The sequence below is a fragment of the Sander vitreus genome, unplaced genomic scaffold (genome assembly GCF_031162955.1).
Source record: "Sander vitreus isolate 19-12246 unplaced genomic scaffold, sanVit1 ctg309_0, whole genome shotgun sequence".
NCBI classification, from domain to species: Eukaryota; Metazoa; Chordata; class Actinopteri; order Perciformes; family Percidae; genus Sander; species Sander vitreus.
The window spans coordinates 14,997-37,500 of record NW_027595459.1 but is presented as its reverse complement, the minus strand read 5'-3'; the positions used below and the strand labels follow the sequence as shown (position 1 = coordinate 37,500).

Genomic DNA, 22,504 nt, shown 5'->3' with positions numbered 1-22,504 from the left:
GGCGTGCTGGTCTTACAGGGAGGTGTGTTCAGGTGCATTCTGGGCGTGCTGGTCTTACAGGGAGGTGTGTTCAGGTGCATTCTGGGCGTGCTGGTCTTACAGGGAGGTGTGTTCAGGTGCATTCTGGGCGTGCTGGTCTTACAGGGAGGTGTGTCAGGTGTTCAGGTGCATTCTGGGCGTGCTGGTCTTACAGGGAGGTGTGTTCAGGTGCATTCTGGGCGTGCTGGTCTTACAGGGAGGTGTGTTCAGGTGCATTCTGGGCGTGCTGGTCTTACAGGGAGGTGTGTTCAGGTGCATTCTGGGCGTGCTGGTCTTACAGGGAGGTGTGTTCAGGTGCATTCTGGGCGTGCTGGTCTTACAGGGAGGTGTGTTCAGGTGCATTCTGGGCGTGCTGGTCTTACAGGGAGGTGTGTTCAGGTGCATTCTGGGCGTGCTGGTCTTACAGGGAGGTGTGTTCAGGTGCATTCTGGGCGTGCTGGTCTTACAGGGAGGTGTGTTCAGGTGCATTCTGGGCGTGCTGGTCTTACAGGAGGTGTGTTCAGGTGCATTCTGGGCGTGCTGGTCTTACAGGGAGGTGTGTTCAGGTGCATTCTGGGCGTGCTGGTCTTACAGGGAGGTGTGTTCAGGTGCATTCTGGGCGTGCTGGTCTTACAGGGAGGTGTGTTCAGGTGCATTCTGGGCGTGCTGGTCTTACAGGGAGGTGTGTTCAGGTGCATTCTGGGCGTGCTGGTCTTACAGGGAGGTGTGTTCAGGTGCATTCTGGGCGTGCTGGTCTTACAGGGAGGTGTGTTCAGGTGCATTCTGGGCGTGCTGGTCTTACAGGGAGGTGTGTTCAGGTGCATTCTGGGCGTGCTGGTCTTACAGGGAGGTGTGTTCAGGTGCATTCTGGGCGTGCTGGTCTTACAGGGAGGTGTGTTCAGGTGCATTCTGGGCGTGCTGGTCTTACAGGGAGGTGTGTTCAGGTGCATTCTGGGCGTGCTGGTCTTACAGGGAGGTGTGTTCAGGTGCATTCTGGGCGTGCTGGTCTTACAGGGAGGTGTGTTCAGGTGCATTCTGGGCGTGCTGGTCTTACAGGGAGGTGTGTTCAGGTGCATTCTGGGCGTGCTGGTCTTACAGGGAGGTGTGTTCAGGTGCATTCTGGGCGTGCTGGTCTTACAGGGAGGTGTGTTCAGGTGCATTCTGGGCGTGCTGGTCTTACAGGGAGGTGTGTTCAGGTGCATTCTGGGCGTGCTGGTCTTACAGGGAGGTGTGTTCAGGTGCATTCTGGGCGTGCTGGTGTTACAGGGAGGTGTGTTCAGGTGCATTCTGGGCGTGCTGGTCTTACAGGGAGGTGTGTTCAGGTGCATTCTGGGCGTGCTGGTCTTACAGGGAGGTGTGTTCAGGTGCATTCTGGGCGACCCTGAGGGTTTATAGACATTAAGAGAGTGTTTAAACAATATAAATAATGTTTATTGTGTGTGTCTCCTCTCAGACGCGAGGAAATGAGTGATGTGGAGGAAGAGAAGGAAGGGGAGGACGCATCAGAGTCTGGAGTGTACAGTATGTCTATGAAGAGGGGCCGGTCCAAAGAGGATCCTCCAGAGCCTAGTAATGAACCTGGACCCTCAGACACAAAGTAAGAGACTGTTTCTACATATTGTATTTTGGTTTTGTATAAACCAAATGGTTTACATCCTCTTCTTGTTCCTGCATGTTCATAAAAAAAGTAAACCGACAATGAATGGAGAGAGGACAACAATAAGTCATAGAGAAACAGTATGACGCGTTAATGAAAATATTAAACATAACTACATTGCTGTTTTATTATGTAAGGCTGGATGATTAAAACCTATTATAATTGAAACATTTTATCAAATCAAACGTTCCTGGACACAAAGTGAAACCTTCATATTACCACGATGGTCATTGTGTGCTTGTCTCCTCTCAGACATCAGAAGATAAGTGATGTAGACGAAGAGGAGGACGAAGCAGAGTCTGGAGTATCCGGCTGTCAGTCTATGAAGAGTGACCGGTCCAAAGACGAACCTCTGAAGTCCAGTGATCAACCTGGACCCTCAGACACAAAGTAAGAGACAGTTTTTACTGTAAGCTTAACACATTGGATATGAGGACGGTTAACGTTCAATAGCTTTTTTTCTACAATATGAAATCTGTGATTTTATTAAAATCTACTTCACAATAAGGGGTGTCCAAATGAACATGATAAAAATAAGTTAACCCAAATTTCTTTTAAAGGCACTCATTTATTTGCTAAATGCACATGCGTTCTGTGATTTTGGCCTTGGGCTGCTCCGTAGTTTGGGAAATCAGGAAGCGATGCAGCAGTCACGTTAGCAGAAAGCCTAAAGTGCTCTGTGATAACATCCCGGTGATCACCAAACCTGCATCTCCAGTCTGATCTACGAGACCTGCAGTGTGCTGAAGTTGTTCCTAGAGAACGTGAGATGTGATGCCATCACCTAACATTGAGCATGAGTCCCATTCCCACAGGTTCCAGAGCCTCTGATGTCCCAAGTTGTGAGCTATTTCACCTACATCTGTGACTTCCTGATCATCCACCATAGGTGCTTCGCCCGTCTGCCTGGGGCCTTCAGCCCGGCCCTCTACCCTGCCCCTCAGGCCGTCCGCCTGACGTCTTCTGCTCCACCCCTGCCCATTCCCCCATTCTTCAGTTTCGCAGACACTTGCCCCCAAGACTGTAGGCTGTAGTCTTCATTCAGCCCACCTCAGCTCCATCCATGCTCCACCTTTTTGCCCATTTTTTAATTGGCCTACAGAGCCACTGGGAGCTGCCCACTTTGAGCTTCATTTTGGCTCTTCAGAAACCTATGGGTGACAACACGAAGACTACATCCATATTTTGAACAGTCTATGGCTTCAAACAGTGATGTGATTGCCCGAGAGAGTATGTATTGATAACCACACCACTTGATCTATAGTCCCTTTTCATCCTGACATTTTGCAATTCCTGAACCAAAACAGCAGGTGGCGGCTTTCTGCTCTATGATCATCTAGACATTGTTGGTATAATGTTTTGTTACAATAACTTTTTTAAGGTTTTTAATTTTAAAATAAATGTCTTTGTGTCCACAGAGAGAAGAGGACTTATGTATCTGAGGAGGAGCAGCCATCCTGCTGTGCTTTGTGTCAGGACGTCCTGAAGGATCCAGTCTCTACCAGCTGTGGACACTGGTTCTGCAGACAGTGCATCACCTCATACTGGGACAAGTCTGCTTCATCAGGAGACTCCTGCTGTCCCCTGTGTGGAGAAAGATCCAGAACAAGTAAGACTATACATCTGTCTGATGATGTCTGAAAACAGGATTCTTCATGTGTTGCAACAGTCATTACATTTTAAGAACTATAAGTCTTTCATTTTCATTCCTTTTAAATTGTTATATTCATTCAGATAAGGAAAACTAACACTATTAATGAATAGACTTTTTGTATTTTCTCACAGTGTACGCTGTTAAACATGAGCATAAGCTCCTTGTGAAGGGGATATATGAACGTGTAACTGAGGGAGCCGATGAAACAGGAAGTGGAACCCCCCTCAACAGGATCTACATTGCCCTCTACATGACAGACGAACTGAGTGAAGACGTTAATACCCAACATGAGGTGAGGCAGCTCGAGACATCTTCCAAGATGGAGACCCTCCATGACTCTCCAATCAAGTGCAGAGACATCTTTAAAGCCTCACCTGACAAACAGAAACACATCAGAGTCGTTTTGACGAGCGGCGTCGCTGGCGTTGGAAAAACCTTCTCAGTGCAGAAGTTCTGTCTGGACTGGGCCGAGGGTTTGGAAAACCAAGATGTTGATCTGGTGATTCCTCTTTCCTTCAGGGAGCTGAACTTGATCAAAGATGAGCAGTACAGTCTTCTGGAGCTGCTCCGTGTTTTCTATTCATCATTACAGAAGCTCAAAGCAGAGCAGCTTGCTGGCTCTAAAGTCCTCTTCATCTTTGACGGCCTGGATGAAAGCAGACTTTCACTGGATTTCAACAAGATCAAGGTTGTTTCTGATGTCACACAGAAGTCATCAGTCAACGTGCTGTTGACAAACCTCATCCAGGGGAAACTGCTTCCCTCGGCTCTCGTCTGGATAACTTCCCGACCTGCAGCAGCCAATCAGATCCCTCCTGCGTGTGTTGACAGGGTAACAGAAGTACGAGGCTTCACTGACGACCAGAAGGAGGAGTACTTCAGGAAGAGAGTCAGTGATGAAGAGCTGTCCAGCAGAATCATCTCCCACATCAAGACATCCAGGAGCCTCCACATCATGTGTCTGATCCCAGTCTTCTGCTGGATCACTGCTACAGTTCTGGACCACATGTTGACTACAGACCAGAGAGGAGAGCTGCCCAAGACCCTGACTGACATGTACTCACACTTCCTGCTGGTTCAGACAAAGAGGAAGAAGCTCAAGTATGCTGAGGGACATGAGACGAGTCCACAGGAGCTGACGGAGGCTGACAGGGAAGTTCTTCTGAAGCTGGGGAGGCTGGCGTTTGAGGAGCTGCAGAAAGGAAACATCATGTTCTACCAAGAAGACCTGGAGCGCTGTGGTCTGGATGTCAGAGAGGCCTCGGTGTACTCAGGAGTTTGTTCAGAGATCTTCAAAACAGAGAGTGTGATCTTCCAGAAAACAGTCTACTGCTTTGTTCATCTGAGCGTTCAGGAGTTTCTGGCTGCAGTCTACCTGTTCCACTGTTACACCAACAGGAACACACAGGTACTGGAGGACTTCCTGGGAGAAGACTGGAAATACAAGAACATTGATTTATCTCTGGATGAAGATGATGATGACAGGGACATAGAACATTCCCAGTCCGTGGATGAAGATGATGATGGTGGTGATGATGACAGGGACAATGACCATTCCCTCCCCGTGGATAAAGATGATGGTGTTGATGATGACAGGGACATAGAACATTCCCAGTCCGTGGATGAAGATGATGATGGTGGTGATGATGACAGGGACAATGACCATTCCCCACCCCGTGGATAAAGATGATGGTGTTGATGATGACAGGGACAATGCCCATTCCCCACCCATGGATAAAGATGATGGTGTTGATGATGACAGGGACAATGACCATTACCCATACCTGGATGTCTTCCTGAAGAGAGCCATGGATAAATCCCTGAGGAGTGAAAATGGCCACCTGGACCTGTTTGTCCGCTTCCTTCATGGCCTCTCTCTGGAGTCCAACCAGGGACTCTTAGGAGGCCTGCTGGGTCAGACAGACAACAGTCCAGAAATCATCCAGAGAGCCATCAACAACCTGAAGGAGATGAACAGTAAAAAGATCTCTCCTGACAGAAGCATCAACATCTTCCACTGTCTGACGGAGATGAACGACCACTCAGTCCATCAGGAGATCCAAGAGTTCCTGAAGTCAGAGAACAGATCAAAGACGGAACTCTCTGTGATCCACTGCTCAGCTCTGGCCTACATGCTGCAGATGTCAGAGGAGGTTCTGGATGTGTTGGACCTGAGTCAGTACAAAACATCACGGGAGGGACGACAGAGACTGATTCCAGCTGTGAGGAACTGCAGAAAGGCTCGGTAAGTCCAGATTTTATAACTTTTATAAATCAGTATAGATTAGTAGTTCAGTTCTTCACAAATGTTATTGAGCTGTTTTAGCAACACAGTCTCTTGTTGCAGGGTAAAACCACTTAGTTAGGGTTATGGAAAGATCGTGTGCAGGGTTAAAGTGCCCATATTATGAAAAAAAGCTTTTTCTGGGATTTGGGGAGTTATTTTGTGTCTCTGGTGCTTCCACATGCATCCAAATTTAGAAAAAACATCCAGGGTGAGCTGTTCAAAATCTGCACGGCTTTCTACGTAACTAGCCGAGACGAGGGGGCTAACCGTTAGCATGCTAGCGCTAGAATGCTAGCTCGTTCTCAATGGCAAAACACTGCTACAACACACACAAATTCACCCTAATCTACTAAATAAATTGTATAGAACTACTTCCATGTCCCTGTTCTGCAGGTATTCACACAAAGTTGGAAGTGCGCCCTCATTTAGAAGAAGTCTCCTGGCTAATCCTGCCTTGTACTACTGAAGTTGGAGAAACAGCTAGCTAGCTCATGTAGTCCTTACCTAGCTACTGAGCATGTAGTCCTTACCTAGCTACTGAGCATGTAGTCCTTACCTAGCTACTGAGCGTGTAGTCCTTACCTAGCTACTGAGCGTGTAGTCCTTACCTAGCTACTGAGCGTGTAGTCCTTACCTAGCTACTGAGCGTGTAGTCCCTCACTAGCTACTGAGCGTGTAGTCCTTACCTAGCTACTGAGCGTGTAGTCCTTACCTAGCTACTGAGCGTGTAGTCCTTACCTAGCTACTGAGCATGTAGTCCTTACCTAGCTACTGAGCATGTAGTCCTTACCTAGCTACTGAGCGTGTAGTCCTTACCTAGCTACTGAGCGTGTAGTCCTTACCTGCATACTGAGCATGTAGTCCTTACCTAGCTACTGAGCATGTAGTCCTTACCTGCCTACTGAGCATGTAGTCCTTACCTAGCTACTGAGCGTGTAGTCCTTACCTAGCTACTGAGCGTGTAGTCCTTACCTAGCTACTGAGCATGTAGTCCTTACCTAGCTACTGAGCATGTGCGACTGCCAACAAAGATGTTCCAGCAGTGAGAGGTCTCACTCTGTAGCTAAAACAGAGACCTGAACACAGGGTGAAAAGAGGAGCTGCAGCAATGAGCAGTACAACTAAAATATGGTGTTTTTTGAAAATTAAACCATGTAAACCTATTCTGTTCAACATCAAATGCATGAAGCATGAAGTGTCCTAAATAATAACATATTTTGTAATATTTGTGTTCTCACAGACTACCTGGCTGTCATCTCTCAGAGACTCACTGTGAAGTTGTGGCCTCAGCTCTGAAGTCCAACCCCTCCCATCTGACAGACCTGGACCTGAGTCTCAATAAGCTGCAGGATTCAGCAGTAAAGCTTCTATCTGCTGGACTGCAAAGTCCACACTGTAGACTGGAGACTCTGAGGTCAGTTTACTGACTGTTGATTATGTAGTGTATATACCACATAAAGCATTACCACAGCAACTCAAAGGACTATCATGACAAAATCCTAGAGTATACCACTTAAAAGCTTCCCTAAAAACTCGATGGAAACAACAAGCACAATAAATGGAAACATACAAATTGATGGAAACAGACAAATTACAATATGAATGTATTAATCCCGCTTGCAACTCCATGCCCATGGTTCAAACTCCCTCCCATAAAGGTGAACTATCAACAATCCTCACAAAGCCGCTTTAACGTTTGATTTAAAAATTGCCTTTGTTTGGCTTTGTTAAATATGCAGGTGTAGGTTGTTCCATAAAGAGATCCCAGCATAGAAAAATAAGCTTTTTGCTATTTTACCTTTAACACAAAGAATATTGCATGACACAATGCTTGCTTTTGTGTTGCAATTACTGGAAGTTGACTTCCAACCATGTCAATTGACACTTAATATGTTCTGATAATCTAACTTGCTTCATTTTTACATGTCCTATATGTGTACTGGGAGGAGCATTGCATATATATCTGATTTACATTATTCTTGGCTACCTACTACCTTTGTTTTACAGCCTTTTGTGAGTCCACTACACAATGTGGTGCAGGCATAGTCTAAATGACACTGCATTAATGAGGCGTTTCTTCACATTTAAAAGAAAAAACAAGTGTAATGAAACACATAAGATAAAATGTTCTTCTGTTGAGCTTAGAGAGAAGTGTTTAGTGCCAAATAAAAGGACTCCCAGATGTAAAGACAATCAACCAGTCTCTTAACAGAGACAGTTCGTATCTTTTCCAGTGGATACAAATAAGGTAGAATCATCTGCGTAAAGCATCATTTTAAAAACAACAATGGTCTGAAGTTGGAGCCCTTTGGTACCCCACATGTGACCTCCATAACTGTGGACAGGGCCTCACCAACTTTACACACCTATTTACTGTTTGCCAACCAGGATTCAAACCAAGTTACTGTTATTTAGTGTCCCTCCGCTTTGCATTGGGACAAATAATGCCCCTAAACCGTAATATAATCACACCATACCACAGCCTGTCATGGGCTTTTGCTTAAATAAATGATTACACACTGATGAAATCCTCCTCTTATGAGCACAGGGGGTTTATGATGCTATGTGTTGTTGTACCCTTTCCTTTCACAGCACCTTTCCTCCCGAAGTCTTTACCAGATTTGCCCAGAATGGAGTTCTGGATGAGTTCAAAAACTCATTGATTATAACATAGTAATGTTGAGCCACACATATAATTGGATTATGAATGGATTAATAGCTACTTAATTTATTCTTTATGCAGATTGTGGGGCTGTGGTTTGTCAGAGATTAGCTGTGCTTCCCTGGCCTCAGCGCTGATGTCTAACCCCTCCCATCTGAGGGAGCTGGACCTGAGTGACAACGAGCTACAGGATTCAGGATTGAAGCTGCTGTGTGATTTTCTGAAGAGTCCAGACTGTGGACTGAAGACTCTAAGGTCAGTTCACTGACTCTCTGTCATTATAATAGATCTCATATGTTTAACTAAAAATGTAACCTAATTTATATACATACTAGAGATGTCACAAGAACCAATACATCTGTACCAAGTCAATGCCAAAATTCTGAAATTGTGACGGTACTTGTTTTCCTAAAGTACCACAGGTAACGTAGGTACAGGGGATAACATTTTTGCAGACTTAACGGGGGCAGCATAAAGATATCCTACAAGATTCTAGTCTGCCATTAAATGCCAAAAAAGAAGAATACCTACCAGCACAGAAGAACAGTAAATAGCTCCTCATCTCTGTGCACACTTTTACGTGTTGACCGCAGTCAGCCTCTGGCTTTAGCATATATCTACAGCAACAGCTTTCAAAAGTTCACCAAGAATTTGGGATGGAAGCTGGGAACATGGGGCTAAGGCTTGGGCTGAGGATGGAAGCTGGGAACCTGGGGTTTGGGATTAGGTTTGAAGCTGGGAACCTGGGGCTTCAGATGGAAGCTGGGAACCTGGGGCTTGGGATGGAATCAATAATAGTATAACAATAACAGTGTCAATCTACTCTTCTCTACTCAGGAAAGAGCTAGTAATTGATTAGGACACAGTAATGTTGAGTTACACAATGAAATCCTGGACATATCTGATTTGATTTTAAATAGATTTTATCTACTTTATTTATTCTTTATTCAGATTGAGGTGGTGCAGTTTGTCAGAGATCAGCTGTGCTAATCTGGCCTCAGCTCTGAAGTCCAACCCCTCCCATATGAGAGTGCTGGACCTGAGAGACAACAAGCTTCAGGATTCAGGAGTGAAGCTGCTGTGTGACTTTCTGGAGAGTCCAAGCTTTGAACTGGAAACTCTGAGGTCAGTTCCCTGACTCTGTTACTGTTATAGATCTGTTATGTTTAATTAACAATTAAACCTAATTTATGTGCAAACAAAACTTACATCCATTTACATCCAACATTGTAAATTTGCTTTTGTTCATATTTTCATGTTTCTTGTATTCATTTATGTCTGCAGTAACAAAAGAGACGTGGTGTTCTTTGGAGGAAAATGTGGATGGTTTTATTTTAGCTGTGGTGACATGAGGCTGATATTTATGGTTTAAATATTAATATATCTTTGCTGCGGGACACTTTGCCTCCAGAGAAGCCTGGAGTCTTGTCTTATGCTGTTTGGACCCTTAAAATGGATGAAATGGGTTGATGTGATTGGCCATTATTAGAGCCCACCATTCCTGTTTACTCCTTGTTTCATGGGAATGTAAAAATCCAGGTTGAGTAGATGGCAAACATGGTGTGACCATGGTTATGTGGAATCACCAGTGCCATTAACTGAATCTGAATGTTTTAACTCTTCTCATAAAATAACTGTTGTATTTGTGTTTTTCTTTTCAGGGTGGATGGCAGAGAATACAAGGCTGCACCTGACATACATGAAGGACGTGAGTAAATATTCCCGCTTGTTATCGTATACGATAAAAAATGGCACCTCTGATTCATAACTTCATAACTTTATACTAACAATGAGTAGAAACATACCGTTTAATGCAGCTAAAAGCTAACACTCCCAGCTTCACGGTGGTGTCTTTGGTGTCTTTCTAGCCTTTACAGGAGGATTTCTATGCAGCCGGGAACTTGTGCCTTTTTTCGGGAATAATTCCAATCCACAAGATTTATCCACTTGATGTCCATAATTTATCAATTTTTCGGTCATTGCTGCCGTTAGCTTCGATTGTAGCGTCCACATTGCTAATTCACATGATGGTTTGCAAGATCATGTGACGTTTTGTCAACCAATGGGAGGCAGCTCCGGCAGAACAAAGATAATTGAGTGAAAGACTCAAACAGGATCTGTTTCTACATTCTGACTTTATTGGAGGTTTTTCAGTAGATACCAACAGAAAACATGGGAGGAAAGCCATGCTACAAAGGGCTGTGGTCACCTTGAATGGGACGTTCCTTTAACGGTATAGGAATGTTGGGTCACCAGAATGTCCAAAATAGAGTTTGACATCTTAATCCCCCACCAGATCCGTCCACGTCAAAGACAAACCTCGCTGTGTCTGAGGACAGAAGAGAGGATCAGCTGTGTCATGATGATCCAGAGAAGTTGAAGCAGCAGCAGTTTGTGGGTGGAGAGGCTCCCAATACAAATGTCAGTGTTTCACTTTTACATTCAAGACACATCGTCTTGGGAGCACCTTTAACCAAGTCCAGTTGTCCTTACATTAAACCTTTCTTAGTACTGAGAGAGTTGGGGGGGGGTGCATTTCAATGATTTCTAATCAACTCTTTTTGTTCCTTTTTCAGTCTCAGGAAATGTTACATTTCACACCTAAACTGCTGACTGAACCTGGAAAGACTTCATACAGGTAACCAAATTATAAAAAGCTGATTACCTTAAAGGTGCAGTAGGTGAGACTTATTAATCTACCTGTCTGTCATATCTGCTGAAACTGACCCGATGTTCCAGTAGAACTACAGGAAGCAGGTCATTAAAATAATCAGCTCCTCTGGCTCCACCTACAGCCTGGAGAGAGAGAGGCAGAAACCCACCGCTCCCTGTTCAGATGCACCAATCAGGGCCAGGGGGGGGTGTCTAACTGCGTGTCAATCACTGCTCAGGCACACACATTTCATAGCGTCTATCTCCCCCTTCCCCGCACACGAGCTGCAAATAGGTTTCATCCTCTTCCCCCTCTTCACACGCGCTCTATCGTGCACAGCTCTCCCTTGTGGGGGGAGGGGCTTAGGAGACCGTTTGGACTTTAGCAGAAACCATTTCAGTTCAGTTTATCTCATTTCATTCTTAAGGCGTTTGGATAATCCATCAGAACTGCATGTCATATGGGCTAACAGCTTCAGAAACTCCTCCACACACTCTTCACCTATCACTTCAACTCCTTTCAGTTCCTATACTTCACTTTAAACATGCATATGATTAACACTCCTGCAGCTGCTGCTTCTCACTCTTTTTTTTCAGAAAGTCAGTTTGATCCCCAACATTTTAAGCAATGCAGCAATCACATTTCTGAATATCTGACGGATCAGTTTTTGTGCGACGTTCAGTTTGAGGTCACAACGCCTGATCAATCACCTACATCCTACAGGTTCCGGTGTCCTGGTCCAGGTGTGTTCCAGTGTGCTTTGACTGGACTAGTGTTTGTTATGACTCAGGAGGCGGAGCTGCTGTACAACACTGTCCAATGGGATGAGAGCCTCCTCCAATCAGTCGGCAAGATGGCTGCAGGGCCGCTGTACGACATCAAGTGTTCAGAGGAGGCTGCTGTCTATCAGCTCCACTTTCCACACTGTGAAATCATAGATGGTAAGAGATGAGTTTAATAGAGCTGCTAGTTAGTAGTAGTGAAACTAGTAACACTGCTGCAATACAATAATTATCCATAAAACCAAAGTTTACCAGCTCTGTGTTTCCACAGCTCCACTGCCTGATGGCCTGTTGTCTGTCGTCCACATCACTGATGATGGGATGAGCATCCTCGAGCCGCTGGAGATTACTGACACTCATGTGGTTGTAAATGTCCCCCACCTCTCTGTCCTTGGCCTGATCTGGGATGTCGTTAAAAGGTTGTGGATGAAACCTGTCAGCGGCCAAGTTCTGCTGTTTCTCCGACAACCAAACCCAACAACACAGAGGCAAAACCTCAATGTGTTTCTCCTGCCAAGAAACATTCCTCTGAGCACGGTAAAGCTGCATGTTACAATGTTTAAAGCCTGTCTGAAACACCAGTGACCATGTTTGTAGTGCTGTTGGTGTTGTCCAGAACCTAGGAGGCATATGAATCAATGTCCTTGTGGAGGCCAGGGTGGCAAACACACCCCAGTCTGTTCAAACTGGTGCTCAGTCTGCCACTCTTAACTGTCCTCACTGAATGTTTGACACATTTGATGAGTAGTGTGTACTTCATTTTAAAAGTTAAAATGTTCTGATGTGTCTTTAGGTGAGCACACAACAACAACAACAACAACAACAATCTAGGAACATCCAGGTTCCTTCCAAATGTAAACTCATCAAAGATCAAAGTTACACTGTACAATGCCCTCAGGCCGTTAAAATACAGCCGGACGTGAGTATTTCAAAATAAAAGTCTTTGTTAGTGCTGTAACGATTCATCCTTTAGTTAACTTTGGAGATACTCACACTTTGGTTTCTCAGAAAGCAGATTTTGACCTGGAGTTTGGACCAAACTACCACCCAACGTTTGAGATCCGCCTGCCTATAAACACACCAGAAGTAACTTTAAGAATCCAAGACGAAGGCCAGAGCGTCTGGGAGCATGACCTGGAACTGATTGGTAAAGTCTTGATCCACCTGATACAACAGAAGACAATAGAGTTTTATATAGTTATGAAGACAATCGGTATCGGCGGCTAATAGTGCGATTGGGGCATCTGTAGTTAAAATCAGACGTGACTTCACTTCCTGAAGGTTACCACGTGATGCACAACGTGACATAGCTCCATTTGTTCCCTAAAGTTAAAAAAAAGTTTCCTTTTATCGATATCGATTATGAATATTGCAATATAACACAAGGTTTATTTCAACTGACAGTCATATTGGACCGCTACAACATGAATATATAAATAAGGACTACGTCTGTAGAACAGGACATGTTCTACTGGTTGGACAGTATAAAATAAATAAAGAGAACAGGAAACAGCGAAAACTTGTACTTTAGCAAGGCAGTGGACTCTTTAAATCTGTCTTTGTCCCCAGTCCTGAACGCCTCTTCCTTAGTCAGCCTTAACCTTCTGAGTTTGGCTGTGAACCAGGGTTTGTCATTGTTGAAAATTGTTGTGACAGTCCTCACAGAAGCTGATGTATGACGTCACAGCCTCTGTGTACTCATCCAGACTGTTGGTAGCAGTCCTGAACACATCCCAGTCAGTGGAGTCCAAACACGACTGGAGATCCTCCACAGCCTCACTGGTCCACTTCCTTGATGTCCTCACTACAGGTTTGCAGAGCTTTAGTTTCTGCCTGTAGGCGGGGATCAGGTGAACCATGACGTGGTCAGAGTGTCTAAGTGCAGCACGGAGGACGGCGTGATAAGCATCCCTGACTATGGTGTAACAGTGATCCAGAATGTTCTCCTCTCTGGTCGGGCATTTAATATGCTGTCTATATTTAGGGAGTTCATGAGTGAGGTTCCCTTTGTTAAAGTCACCAAGGACAATAACTAGGGAGTCCGGGTTGGTCCGCTCCACGCACAGTATCTAGTCGGCGAGCATGCGCTGTGCATCCTGCACGTTGGCCTGCGGCGGGATGTTAACACCGACCAGAATGAATGAATGGAACTCACAGGGTGAATAAAAAGGCTTACAGTTTATGATGAAAGATTCCAGGTCAGGAGAACAATGCTGCTGGATCACTGTCACGTCGTTGCACCAGCCGCTGTTGATGTAGAAACAGATTCCTCCACCTTTAGTTTTGCCGGAGAGGTCCGTGTCTCTGTCTGCTCTGTAGAGCTGGAAGCCAGCTGCAGCGCAGAGTCCGGTATTAACCCACAGAGCCACGTCTCCGTGAAGCACCAAACAGCAGATGAAGAAAAGTCCCTGTTTCCCCCCAACAGCAGTTGTAATTCCTCCAGTTTGAGAGGAATATTCCCGGGAACGGCGTGCGTAATCCTCGCTGGCGGAGACGCACCAGCGCACCGGCCCGTTTCCCTCTCCTCCGGCGCCTCGCTGCGTGATCAAAGGTGAGCCCACCTTTGACCAGAATGTCCAAAATTTCCAGTGAAGGGAGAAGAAAAGTGTGAAATAAGTCCGATGGTGTTGTTCCCCTGAAGTTCACGAGCTCTTCACTGGTGAATGAGCTCCGGGTACCATCGCAAGAAACAAAACAAAACAGAGCAAACCAACACACCGTGTCACCATTCTGCGGCGCCATCGTGGTTGATTTAACTTTCGATATAATATTGCATGACGTGATATTGCGATAACGATATTGAGTCGATATATCTTGCACCCCTACTGCCTCCTTACCAGGACATTTCTTGCTCTTATTCTTCCTCACCATCCATCTAGCCTGCAAACTGATGTTAGCAGTGAACCTTTCCCCGGTAAATGTTCATGTTTGTAAGTTAGATCAGAAGGAGACTTTAGCGTGAAGCTACTGTTGTTGTTCAGCGTCTGTAGCTGCTCTTCCTGTGAGACAACGCTGACCTCACTGCTTCTGAACGAGCTGATTGGCTGTTTTAAAACCAGCTCTCCATCTACATACAGTGTAAATACAGAACAAACTGTTTATCCACAGATTGATATAAAACTAGGGGGCAGCATCACAAAACCATGATATATAAATGTCTCTCTTTTTGTTTTTACTGCTTAAAGGAGAACACAAACTGACAACAGTCTTTTCTCCGGTTATCTTCCAGCTCCAAAACCCAAAATCCCACCACCAGCATTGCCCAAGGACCTAGAAGATGTAAGAGACCGCTCCTATTTCTGCTATTTCTTGGTCAATTGCAGAATGAATACATATATGGGATATTCAGAACAGTATTGAACAGAACATGGATGTGTATGTGTGTGTGTGTGTGTGTGTGTGTGTGTGTGTGTGTGTGTGTGTGTGTGTGTGTCTCTATGTCACTCTGTGTGTGTGTGTGTGTGTGTGTCTGTGTGTGTGTGTGTGTGTGTGTGGTGTGTATCTCTGTGTGTCCATGTCTGTGTGTGTCTCTATGTCACTCTGTGTGTGTGTGTGTGTGTGTGTGTTTTACTCTGTGTGTGTGTGTGTCTGTGTATCTCGTGTGTCCGTGTCTGTGTGTGTGTGCTCTAAGTCACTCTGTGTGTGTGTGTGTGTGTGTGTGTGTGTGTATGTGTGTCTGTGTGTGTGTGTGTCTCTATGTCACTGTGTGTGTGTGTGTGTGTGTGTGTGTGTGTCTCTGTGTGTGTGTGTCTCTATGTCACTCTGTGTGTGTGTGTGTGTGTGTCTGTGTATCTCGTGTGTGTCTGTGTGTGTGTGTCTCTATGTCATCACAGCCTCTGTGTACTCATCCAGACTGTTGGTAGCAGTCCTGAACACATCCCAGTCAGTGGAGTCCAAACACGACTGGAGATCCTCCACAGCCTACACTGGTCCACTTCCTTGATGTCCTCACTACAGGTTTGCAGAGCTTTAGTTTCTGCCTGTAGGCGGGGATCAGGTGAACCATGACGTGGTCAGAGTGTCCCAAGTGCAGCACGGGAGGGACGGCGTGATAAGCATCCCTGACTGTGGTGTAACAGTGATCCAGAATGTTCTCCTCTCTGGTCGGGCATTTAATATGCTGTCTATATTTAGGGAGTTCATGAGTGAGGTTCCCTTTATTAAAGTCACCAAGGACAATAACTAGGGAGTCCGGGTTGGTCCGCTCCACGCACAGTATCTGGTCGGCGAGCATACGCTGTGCGACCTGCACGTTGGCCTGCGGCGGGATGTAAACACCGACCAGAATGAATGAATGGAACTCACAGGGTGAATAAAAAGGCTTACAGTTTATGATGAAAGGTTCCAGGTCAGGAGAACAATGCTGCTGGATCACTGTCACATCGTTGCACCAGCCGCTGTTGATGTAGAAACAGATTCCTCCACCTTTAGTTTTGCCGGAGAGGTCCGTGTCTCTGTCCGCTCTGTAGAGCTGGAAGCCTGCCAGCTGCAGCGCAGAGTCCGGTATTAACCCACAGAGCCACGTCTCCGTGAAGCACAAAACAGCAGATGAAGAAAAGTCCCTGTTTCCCCCCAACAGCAGTTGTAATTCCTCCAGTTTGAGAGGAATATTCCCGGGAACGGCGTGCGTAATCCTCGCTGGCGGAGACGCACCAGCGCACCGGCCCGTTTCCCTCTCCTCCGGCGCCTCGCTGCGTGATCAAAGGTGAGCCCACCTTTGACCAGAATGTCAAAAATTTCCAGTGAAGGGAGAAGAAAAGTGTGAAATAAGTCCGATGGTGTTGTTCCCCTGAAGTTCACGAGCTCTTCACTGGTGAATGAGCTCCGGGTACCATCGCAAGAAACAAAACAAAACAGAGCAAACCAACACACCGTGTCACCATTCTGCGGCGCCATCGTGGTTGATTTAACTTTCGATATAATATTGCATGACGTGATATTGCATGACGTGATATTGCGATAACGATATTGAGTCGATATATCTTGCACCCCTACTGCCTCCTTACCAGGACATTTCTTGCTCTTATTCTTCCTCACCATCCATCTAGCCTGCAAACTGATGTTAGCAGTGAACCTTTCCCCGGTAAATGTTCATGTTTGTAAGTTAGATCAGAAGGAGACTTTAGCGTGAAGCTACTGTTGTTGTTCAGCGTCTGTAGCTGCTCTTCCTGTGAGACAACGCTGACCTCACTGCTTCTGAACGAGCTGATTGGCTGTTTTAAAACCAGCTCTCCATCTACATACAGTGTAAATACAGAACAAACTGTTTATCCACAGATTGATATAAAACTAGGGGGCAGCATCACAAAACCATGATATATAAATGTCTCTCTTTTGTTTTTACTGCTTAAAGGAGAACACAAACTGACAACAGTCTTTTCTCCGGTTATCTTCCAGCTCCAAAACCCAAAATCCCACCACCAGCATTGCCCAAGGACCTAGAAGATGTAAGAGACCGCTCCTATTTCTGCTATTTCTTGTTCAATTGCAGAATGAATACATATATGGGATATTCAGAACAGTATTGAACAGAACATGGATGTGTCTGTGTGTCCGTGTCTGTGCGTGTGTGTGTGTGTGTGCGTGTGTGTGTGTGTGTGTCTCTATGTCACTCTGTGTGTGTGTGTGTGTGTGTGTCTGTGTGTGTGTGTGTGTGTGTGTGTGTGTATCTCTGTGTGTCCATGTCTGTGTGTGTGTCTCTATGTCACTCTGTGTGTGTGTGTGTGTGTGTGTGTTTTACTCTGTGTGTGTGTGTGTCTGTGTATCTCTGTGTGTCCGTGTCTGTGTGTGTGTGTCTCTAAGTCACTCTGTGTGTGTGTGTGTGTGTGTGTGTGTATGTGTGTCTGTGTGTGTGTGTGTCTCTATGTCACTGTGTGTGTGTGTGTGTGTGTGTGTGTGTATCTCTGTGTGTGTGTGTCTCTATGTCACTCTGTGTGTGTGTGTGTGTGTGTCTGTGTATCTCTGTGTGTCTGTGTGTGTGTGTCTCTATGTCACTGTGTGTGTGTGTGTGTGTGTGTGTGTGTGTGTCATCTGTATGTGTGTGTGTGTGTGTGTGTGTGTGCGTGCGTGTGTGTGTGTGTGTATGTGTGTGTGTGTGTGTCTCTATGTCACTCTGTGTGTGTGTGTGTGTGTGTGTGTGTGTGTGCGTGCGTGTGTGTATGTGTGTGTGTGTGTGTGTGTCTCTATGTCACTCTGTGTGTGTGTGTGTGTGTGTGTGTGTGTGTGTCTGTGTGTGTGTGTGTGTGTGTGTGTGTGTGTGCGTGCGTGTGTGTGTGTGTGTGTGTGTATGTGTATCTCTGTGTGTGTGTCTCTATGTCAGTCTGTGTGTGTGTGTGTGTGTGTGTGTGTGTGTGTGCGACAGGGTTTATTGCCACGGGTGGTTGGTGCATACATTTACAAAACAAGCATATTAAACATTAATATGAAATAAACAATAAATACAGAAACAAATGTAAACATACAACATATCTGTTTTGCATGAATCATTCCTTCAATCTGGACCTTTGTCAAAACAGAAACATCGTTTAGTAGAAATACCGACAGACAGGCTGTTACATAACTCTCCTTCAGGGTCACAATATTCTCTGATTTTACCAGCTAACTATGACAGCAGATGTGTTGACCATTCTGGAGGATGTCAGAGAAGAGGAGTTTAAGAAATTCAAGTGGTTCCTGACGAACAGTGAACACGTGAAAAACACACCCATCCCAGTGAGCAAGCTGGAGAATGCAGACAGGATGAAGACCGTTGATCTGATGATCCAGACCTTCACACTTCCTGGAGCTGTGGATGTGACCAAAAGGATCTTAAAGGATATACCAAGGATTGATCTGGTGCAGAGATTGGCAGCCAGCAGCTCAGAAACAAGAGGTCAGTGACAGGAAGAGCAGAACGTGATGTATATGTGCAGCTTCATCAGCAGATCTGTGAGGAGACCCAAGCTGCTGTCTGAACGTGTGATTATTGTTTAAAGTCATGCAAACAGAAAGAAATCATCCATATTGTTTGATGCAGAGAGCACTTTAAGGAATTTAAGGAATGGCATCTAGCCTAGAAATCTAGACCAGCCTAGCGGCAGCAAATGTAATCTGCAGCCAGGGGCGTCTAGCAACTCTCCGTTGGCTTGCGAGCTGGAAAAGCCAAACTCTAGTCAGGCCAATCACATCGTGTATAGAGTGGGTGGGCGGGGCTTATGGCTGCTGCTGCTGCTGGTGAACAGCGGTCTCTGGAAGATTTGGAGTTCAGCTTTTCTTTGAGAAATGAACAAATCCTATTGGTGCTGAGGGAATTTGAAAGACAACCGTTGATCCCGCCCCTCGGATTGAGTCCTGCCAATGGTGAGTTCCCTGACCCAACATCTGGATGTGGGGCTGGCTCGTCAGGCTAAATGGCATCTGCTCTGTTTTGTGTGTGAACCTTTCCCCGGTAAATGTTCAGGACTGTTCATGTTTGTAAGTTAGATCAGAAGGAGACTTTAGCGTGAAGCTACTGTTGTTGTTCAGCGTCTGTAGCTGCTCTTCCTGTGAGACAACGCTGACCTCACTGCTTCTGAACGAGCTGATTGGCTGTTTTAAAACCAGCTCTCCATCTACATACAGTGTAAATACAGAACAAACTGTTTATCCACAGATTGATATAAAACTAGGGGGCAGCATCACAAAACCATGATATATAAATGTCTCTCTTTTGTTTTTACTGCTTAAAGGAGAACACAAACTGACAACAGTCTTTTCTCCGGTTATCTTCCAGCTCCAAAACCCAAAATCCCAACACCAGCATTGCCCAAGGACCTAGAAGATGTAAGAGACCGCTCCTATTTCTGCTATTTCTTGTTCAATTGCAGAATGAATACATATATGGGATATTCAGAACAGAAGTCTGTCTGTCTGTCTGATAATCGTTAACGAAAACGAACGAAATAACGAAAACTAGGTGGAAAAAACATTGTCGTTAACTGAAATAAAAATAAAAACGAGGCATTACAAAAAAAAACTAAGTAACTAAGTAAAACTGTAATGTCTGTTTGCAAAACTAACTAAAATAAAACAAGATTATTGAGTAAATGTCCTCAGTTTTCGTCTTTGTTGATGTCTTTCATAGAGCAAATAACGTTATATCTTTCCGACCACGACATTTCTGACCATAGACCTGTCTTATACAGTCTATGCCGTAGACATGTATAGTTTCCGACATTCATTCATTCCACAACATAGTCTGTGCCCCTCGCCTGGCATCACGGCCGCGGCAGAGTCCTATTTGGGATTACTTTGAATATGATTGTGTGTCAGATAAAAGCAACTTATCTGTTAACATTAATTAACATTAACATGAAATAAACAATAAATAAAGAAACAAATGTAAACATACAAAATAGCTGTTTTGCATGAATCATTCCTTCAAACAGATTAAATATTGTTGTCAAGTCAAACTGGAGAAACACTGTTTAAAGCCCAGAAATTGTTGTTCAAACTATTTGTCTTACAGGAAATCATAATGGATCTGATCTGATCTACCAGATGAATTATTGTATAGGACAGAGGATTTACTGCAGCTCAGAAACAAGAGGTCAGTGACAGGAAGAGCAGAACGTGATGTATATGTGCAGCTTCATCAGCAGATCTGTGAGGAGACCCAAGCTGCTGTCTGAACGTGTGATTATTGTTTAAAGTCATGCAAACAGAAAGAAATCATCCATATTGTTTGATGCAGAGAGCACTTCAGTGTCAAATCAAGGAATTTAAGGATTTAAGGAATGGCATCTGCCCCAATTTTAAGAAGTGTGGGGCAATTAATGTTTGAACAATGTAAACTGGAGTTACAAACCACTTTCTGTTGTTGTGGTGAGACATGGAAATTTGATGTCTCGCCAATTATTTTGATGTCTTGACAATTTTTAAAAAATGTGCACAACCTTTCATGGCAACAACGGGTCTTGAGATTGCACAGACACAATGTCATCATCAGGGAAAACCTCTAGGAGGAGTTTGATGAAGGACATCGGATGTAAATTACTCTAAAGTTGCACAGTCAATTGAAAATGGCTGACGTCCTGTTGGAGCCTCTGATAAGCTTACCTTGGTTTTCTTATATATATATATATTTTGGGCATTTCTGCCTTTAATCACCAGGACAGACATGAAAGGGGAGAGAGTGGAGGAAGACATGCAGGAAACCCCCGCAGGTCGGATTCAAACCCTGGACCTCTGCGTCAAGGAATAAACCAACTCATTTACCCAGGCGCCCCTTTCCCTGGTATTATTACCCCAATTCTGACCAATCTCCCCCCTCGTGCCTAAACCTAACCAATCCAACCGACGACTGCAACGAGTATTAGCCAATCAGAGGCAGAGTAGGACAGGACATGCCTTTGCCATCAAAGGAAATGCTAATCTGTTTAAGGGATGGCTCCAAGAGGCCAAGAGGAGTCTAGATGTGATAGATATGCCAACCAAATGTTGTACATCTAGGTGAAACGTACCGCAGGGGCTGCTTCGTATGTATTAATATATTTTTCGTATTTACATATATACACATACTTAGGGCTGCTCGACTATGGAAGAAATCATAATCACGATAATTTAAGATGATTACTCATTGACTTTTGGAAAGATGTTGCATTTATAGAGTTTAAGAAACCGTGAAACAGTTTTAACAGTGAAAACACCTTAAACAATGAAATTTCCCTTCATACCACCACTGAGGTGCTCTTGAGCAAGGCCCTTAATCTCCAACAGCTCCAGTGGAGCTGCTCAGTGGCCAGCAGATCAGACTGTGGTAGTACTGGGCAGCTTCCAGTATGAATGTGATCAGATCAGACTGTGGTAGTACTGGGCAGCTTCCAGTATGAATGTGGTCAGATCAGACTGTGGTAGTACTGGGCAGCTTCCAGTATGAATGTGATCGGATCAGACTGTGGTGGTACTGGGCAGCTTCCAGGTATGAATGTGATCAGGCCTAGAGTAGTACTGGGCAGCTTCCAGTATGAATGTGATCAGACTGTGGTAGTACTGGGCAGCTTCCAGTATGAATGTGATCAGATCAGACTGTGGTAGTACTGGGCAGCTTCCAGTATGAATGTGATCAGACTGTGGTGGTACTGGGCAGCTTCCAGTATGAATGTGGTCAGATCAGACTGTGGTAGTACTGGACAGCTTCCAGTATGAATGTGGTCAGATCAGACTGTGGTGGTACTGGGCAGCTTCCAGTATGAATGTGATCAGATCAGACTGTGGTAGTACTGGGCAGCTTCCAGTATGAATGTGATCAGATCAGACTGTGGTAGTACTGGGCAGCTTCCAGTATGAATGTGGTCAGATCAGACTGTGGTAGTACTGGGCAGCTTCCAGTATGAATGTGATCAGATCAGACTGTGGTAGTACTGGGCAGCTTCCAGTATGAATGTGGTCAGATCAGACTGTGGTGGTACTGGGCAGCTTCCAGTATGAATGTGGAACTGTGTGAATGTGACAGGTCGTTGTTGCAAATGAGAAGTTGTTCTCAATCAACTTACCTGGATAAATAAAGGTTAAATAAAAAATAAAAACTTTCCTGTTTGAACTTGTTTTCTCACTCAGAACACAAGATAAAATACTTGCTTTACTTGTAAAAAGTAACGTGCAAAATAATTGTTTTTCTCGTTTACATTATTTTTGTGATCGTTGGGGGATCGTGATTAAAATTTGATTAATTGCACATCCCTACTCATACTAATTAAACACTATTTTGTCCATTGGTATCTTTCAGGTCAAATGGACACCGGCCCAAAAGAGGACAGTGAGTCACCAGAGGAC

General features: G+C 44.9%; 1 protein-coding gene across 1 annotated transcript in view; it reads left to right on the top strand.

Annotated features, from left to right (window-relative positions):
* Window positions 1–22,504, top strand: part of LOC144513651 (NACHT, LRR and PYD domains-containing protein 3-like) — a 28,499-nt gene extending 5,995 nt beyond the window's left edge. Inside the window, 20 exon segments of the mRNA XM_078244820.1 lie at window positions 1,472–1,615; window positions 1,928–2,065; window positions 3,094–3,284; window positions 3,461–5,001; window positions 5,003–5,574; window positions 6,857–7,030; window positions 8,360–8,533; window positions 9,230–9,403; window positions 9,940–9,986; window positions 10,575–10,699; window positions 10,855–10,916; window positions 11,655–11,872; window positions 11,985–12,250; window positions 12,507–12,632; window positions 12,722–12,860; window positions 14,943–14,992; window positions 18,311–18,584; window positions 19,464–19,513; window positions 20,199–20,279; window positions 22,458–22,504. Of these exon segments, the coding sequence (XP_078100946.1) occupies window positions 1,482–1,615; window positions 1,928–2,065; window positions 3,094–3,284; window positions 3,461–5,001; window positions 5,003–5,574; window positions 6,857–7,030; window positions 8,360–8,533; window positions 9,230–9,403; window positions 9,940–9,986; window positions 10,575–10,699; window positions 10,855–10,916; window positions 11,655–11,872; window positions 11,985–12,250; window positions 12,507–12,632; window positions 12,722–12,860; window positions 14,943–14,992; window positions 18,311–18,584; window positions 19,464–19,513; window positions 20,199–20,222 (4,479 nt within the window). The 5' untranslated portion in view covers window positions 1,472–1,481 and the 3' untranslated portion in view covers window positions 20,223–20,279; window positions 22,458–22,504.